Below are 5,649 nucleotides of genomic sequence, written 5' to 3'. Positions count from 1 at the left end.
AAACTTATTTTAAGTATTTCTTGGATATTACTATTAGGAATTCTTCTGTACTCGTCCAATTTACTTTTCCAATAAGGTATTTTTCTATTTTTTAGAGTAGAGCCTAGCACTGTTAAAGCTAGTGGCAATCCTCCACAATAACGTATTGCATCTTCTGTGACTCCAACATAATCGTCATTAGGTTTGTCACTTTCGAAGGCATTCAAACTAAAAAGCCGAAGAGCTTCGTCGTGATCCAACTCATTCACAGGGTAAATTGATTCAACTCGATCATGTGCAAAATGTTTATCTCTTGTAGTTATGATAATTCTACTTCCTAAGCCAAACCAATCAGTTTTTCCAGCTAACTTATCTAATTGGACTGACTTATCCACATCATCAAGAACTAAAAGTATCCTTTTTAGATGAAGCCTCTCCTTTATCAAAGTAACTCCTTGATCAACATTGTCAACCATATGATTTGAACCTCCTAGGATCTTTGATAAAAGTTTATTTTGTAAATGGATCAGGCCGTCCTTTTGGCCGGAAGTTTCTCTAACGTTTTCAAGAAAACAACTACCTTCAAACTGAGAAGCAATCGAGTTGTAGATGGCTTTGGCTAGAGTTGTCTTACCGATTCCACCAGTTCCGACTATCCCTACCATGTATGTATTGTCTTTCTTCTTTATATCTAAACGCGACTTCATAGCTTTTACACGAGACTCTAATCCAACTGGATACTTGGCAACTTGAAAATATGTCTCTTTTACTAACATTGAATTCACCCATTCAATGATTTCCTGAATAAAGTCATGCTCATTCCTACCAATAAAAAATATGTAAAATTACATTTTATGTTAAAAATGATTAATTTTCAAAATATGATCTTAATGTAAATGAAAGTTTTAATAAATTTAAAATTGTATATGATAAAATAAAAAGTGTTGTTAGAAATACCTGTTCCCTAAATTCCACCCGGACAAAGTGGCCACTTGTGTTAGGACTGTCTTCCACCTCTGCACCTTCATTTGATCATCTTTGAATCTTTCTTCATGTTTGACAAATGCTTCTCCAAAACTATTTCTTTGATATCGTACTTCTGATGGATCTACCTTGTAAAACACTGGTAGAACAATTTGTCCCTTTGTTTCCTTACACTCAAGGATCGTTGCAAGTTCATCCAAGCACCATGAGGAAGATGCATAGTTTTGAGAGAGCACAATGACTGAAATTCTTGACTCTTCAATAGCTTTGAGAAGTGTTGGAGAAATTTTCTCTCCTCTTTCGAGGTCATTATCTATGTAGGTGTTGATTCCCTTTTGATCCAAAGCTGCATATAGATGAGCAGTAAAATTGTTTCGAGTATCTTCGCCTCTAAAGCTCAAGAACACATCGTGAGCCCATTGACGGGTGACGGAAGAGGAGGAAGAGGAAGAATCTCCGATGAAGGCCATGGACGAAGTTGCAAGAGTACTAATTTACTGGAGAAAATTGAGCCGGGAATTGCAGAAGGGCGAGCAAAAGCAAGTTAATTAAGTAAATAGAAAAGTGGATGCTGCGTTGCATAATATGAAAGGAATCTAAGTTGGTCCCACGTACACGTGACGCGTCAAAAGAAAAATGAGCAAAAATGAAAATAAATGAGCATATTTATTTTCATGAAAATAAATATGAAAAAAGAGACAAAACGTCAAAAAGCATCACGCGTTAAAAGTGATGTTCAAGTGGGCCCATTGTTTTAAAACAAGAAAATAATTGCACCCTAGTCCTTAGCAGATTGAGGATTTAAATATTAGCCCTTACCGACAATTGTTTTCTTTTTTTTTAAAAAAAAGAAAAAAATTATAAAAGTCATCAGAACCACCATAGACTATCCGCTTCAGGTCATATATTTATGGATAAATATATTTTGGCCGCCATTTTTTATTTTGCCTCCTAACATGACAAATGTGACACTAATGACCTGTTTGATTTGCGTCATAGAATTCTGAAATATAATAGTTATTTCTATGGAATAGTTATTATTTTGTTTGATTATGATTTATTTTTAAGAATATTTATTCTGTTGGGAATCACTAATCCCTCACACGCAGGAATAACTATTTCTCTTAAAAAAAAAAATTGAAATGAATAATTATTCCTGAAGAAATGAACTTTTCCAAAAAAACTAATTTTTTTCAAAAAGTTTATTTTAACCCTTTAATTTGTTTTTTATTAAAAAAAAAAAATAGAATTTCAAGGGGGTGGTGGCAACCCCAGCAATTCTAGGTTTTCTATCTTCTTTTTCTTTTCTTTTTTTCAATATGATTTTTTTAAAAAAAGAAGGGTACGGTTTTGGGTAATTTTGGTTCAATTCCAATTTAGAATACATATGTTATTACCAAACTAAGGAATAATAATTATTCAATTCCACTCTCCTCTATTCTTAGTTATAGCTATTCATTTTCCTAATGGAATACTCAATCCGCAAATCAAATGAGCCCTAATTAGATACATTAAATTACCATTTTATTGCAATTAAGTCACATTCCTATCATTCTTCCAAAAAATACCCCTATTTTATTTTTTTAAAATAGGTGTCATACTTGTATGCAACGAAATTGAGTAATTTTAGGTGTCCTACTTGTGTCCTACTAAGAATGATGTGGCTATTAAAATCACCATTGAGCTTGTGATTGATCACTATTAAATTTTGATCAAATTGTGATTTTAATATCCACATCATTCTTAGTAAAACATAAGTAAGCCTTATAGAATTACTCAACGAAATTACTATCACCTTTAAAAAAGAATGATGAATGCAGGAAATGAAAAGATGGTATTGGTAAAAAAAAAATTGATCATTCATACTGAAAATAATTAAACTAAATACGTGTTGAGTTGAGGATGTGTGTTTTACTTGTATAGTAGTCTCGTAAAATACCGTTCAAACTCACTCGAAGATGGCTAATAATGTTTTCCCTTATTAGTCCCGAAATATTCATAATTCTAAGTACCTTATTTGGAACTGTAAATGTTAAGAAATTGTAAATAATAGTTTGCCGTATATACATCATACAAGTTGTGACTTGTGATAGAGATAATTGTTAATACAGTTGAAAGATAAGAATGACAATGAAACATGATACTGTAGTGGAAGTTTATCTAATTCAGCCTGTAAATGCAATGTGGCCAGGAGAGGGGACTTGCATTAATACTTAGCAAAGTAGTCCTTTGGGAAAATTGCAAACCCTACAAGAAAAAGAGGAAAATGATCAAGCATAATTAAATGAATTTTTCAACTTTAATGGTTTATTTTGAACGATGTTTTGGATGCTACACTTAGGGCCCGTTTGGGAGTACGATTTCAATAGGTGCGATTTTAAAAATTAAGTTTTTAAAAATTGTGTTTTTTAAATCGCTACTTTTTAAAATCGCATAGACGTTTAGTAAAACATGTTAAGAAATATTTTTTTTTATCAATTGAGTGTTTGGATAACATTAGCATATAATTGCGGTTTCATGGCCAAATAGGCAAATATTGCGCCAAATATTGTTTTAAGCGAAATCGTAATTTTGGTTTAAATTCGCACTTTTTCAAATAAGCATCCCTAGTCAGCTTATAAAAATAGCAGATTTTTTCATGATTTTAAAATTTGAGTTTTTAAAATCGCAATCCCAAACACTCAAAAATTGCGATTTTGTTTAAAAACGCAAATTATTTTTTTAAAAACGCACTCCCAAACGGGCTATTAAGTATTCTATATAAATTATTTTATTGTAAATATAGAATAAATTCCTTTTTTTTTTTTTGTAAACTAATAAATTCCTTTTATTGTTGCTCTTTTAGTTGGCCTGTCCCCTGTTTGCTTCCTTTGAGCAATATCAGTATTTTTCAAAAAAATATATTTCTTAAATTTAGAAAACCAAATTACATTTTTCTTCTTTATTCAAATACATTTCATAATAGCTTCTCTTATAATTTTTCTATATAATTTAAATATTCTTTCAAATGGAAAAAAGAGAGGAAATATTTTTTTTAAAAATAAAATAAAATAAGGATAAAAAAAGCTAAAGTGTTTTCTTAAATGTTTTATAGCACCATAGCTTTTTCTTAGTTTAGGGAAGGAAAGGAAAAGATATTGCTGAAAGAAATTAAAAACAAAACGGAATAAAGAAAATAGACACAAGGAAGTTTACATAGTTTGGTGTATGACCTACGTCTATAGGATAAAGTTCGATCAAATGATTACATTTTTCTCTTATTTTGTTGGTGATAATTGCAGGATAAAATTCTCTGATTTCTAGGAGAATTATGGTAGATGAAATTAATACAAATATGGAGATAGTATCATATTTAAATGCATTCAAATATGATCAACTAAAATCAAATATCTGTAATAAAATCCCCTGATATATGTTAACATGGAGAAGGAAATGGGGTTTAGAGTGTTGTCACAATTTTTGTAACGTTATCTCTAAAATTAAAAAATTTGCAATGCATGTGAAATCTTTATCCCTTGAGTAAGGGGGTGAAGGGTAGTGAGAATTGCGATACTTCTTTGAATCAAATGAGCAACTGCCTGGCAACTTCATTAAAGCTAAAGCCGACCTTTTCATGCTTTCCAGTGATATCCATTTTAATCCCACTTTAATGCACTTCATTATTCCATTATTTGCCTATTTTCGTTTAAAACTTTGCATCTTTTGAGATACTAAATTAAAATACCTTTTAAATTTTCTAAAGCAATCTTAAACAAGTTATCCGACTTCCTGTTTCATCTTTTTCTTTGGCTCTCCGCTTTGAGTTGTCATCAATCGCATCTTTTTTTTTTTTTGGCTTTGCTTTGCCAAGAAACTGGTTGGCAATTTCCTTGTAGTTGTAGTACAGTGAACGGAGCTGCGTTAACGAAAAGAAAGATGGGATAAAGGAGTCATCATATTTTAAAGGATGAAAATGAAGGGAAAAAGGGCTGTACATGGTGACCCACATTAAGGTATCCAATGCAACCAAATTATGATTTAATTGCATATAATAAATTAACAAAGCCAAACTTGACCACTTTTGTTGTGTTCATTGATCAATTTGGTCATAAAGCGGATAAAATATACGCCATGATGAAGGTTATTCCATCCTGGTTCCACGCCGAATATAAAAGAAGTCAAGTCTAAGATTTTGTACTTGTGATTTACGCAAAGAAAAATCCTACACACTTTCTATTTATTTATTAATTTTCACACTTATTTTTCCATTCTCTTAAAGTGGGTTTTAAAATTACCACTAATTTAAATGAATTTTTATTAAATTTTAAAAGCTCCCTAAAAGAGTGTAAATATATATATATATATATATATATATATATATAAATGAGTCTTTACGCAAAAGTGATATGAGTACAACCTTAAAAACACCCACCCCCCCCAAAAAAAAAAGAAAGAGGTAAATTATTCTCAATTTCTCATAACATGCAGTAATATTATAGCGCTTTTGTCTCAACTTTTACATTTCTAATTACTACTTAATTCAATTGACTGAAGGATTACATTACATATTAAGCATTAATCAAAAATCCACTAAAGGATCGTGGGATAACTAAAACATAAAGAAATGGTGCTAAGATTCTTTTAGCATTATACTCCATTATTCAAGTTAACGCTGTACACCACCAAGGTGGTAGTCGAGATGGTAAA

At 31.0% G+C, this 5,649-nt stretch overlaps 1 protein-coding gene across 1 annotated transcript in view; it reads right to left on the bottom strand.

Moving 5' to 3' along the window:
• LOC132185529 (disease resistance protein RPV1-like) overlaps window positions 1–1,474 on the bottom strand; it is a 6,977-nt gene extending 5,503 nt beyond the window's left edge. Inside the window, exons 1-2 of the mRNA XM_059599292.1 lie at window positions 937–1,474; window positions 111–801 (exon numbers count right to left, since the gene is read on the bottom strand). Coding sequence (XP_059455275.1) covers window positions 111–801; window positions 937–1,433 — 1,188 coding nt within the window. The 5' untranslated portion in view covers window positions 1,434–1,474. The remainder of the gene's footprint in view (window positions 1–110; window positions 802–936) is intronic.
• Window positions 1,475–5,649: the final 4,175 nt, after the last annotated feature.

The sequence above is a fragment of the Corylus avellana genome, chromosome ca6 (assembly GCF_901000735.1).
Source record: "Corylus avellana chromosome ca6, CavTom2PMs-1.0".
NCBI classification, from domain to species: domain Eukaryota; kingdom Viridiplantae; phylum Streptophyta; class Magnoliopsida; order Fagales; family Betulaceae; genus Corylus; species Corylus avellana.
The sequence above is the reverse complement of the archived record's forward strand: the minus strand, read 5'-3'. Positions and strand labels throughout refer to the sequence as shown.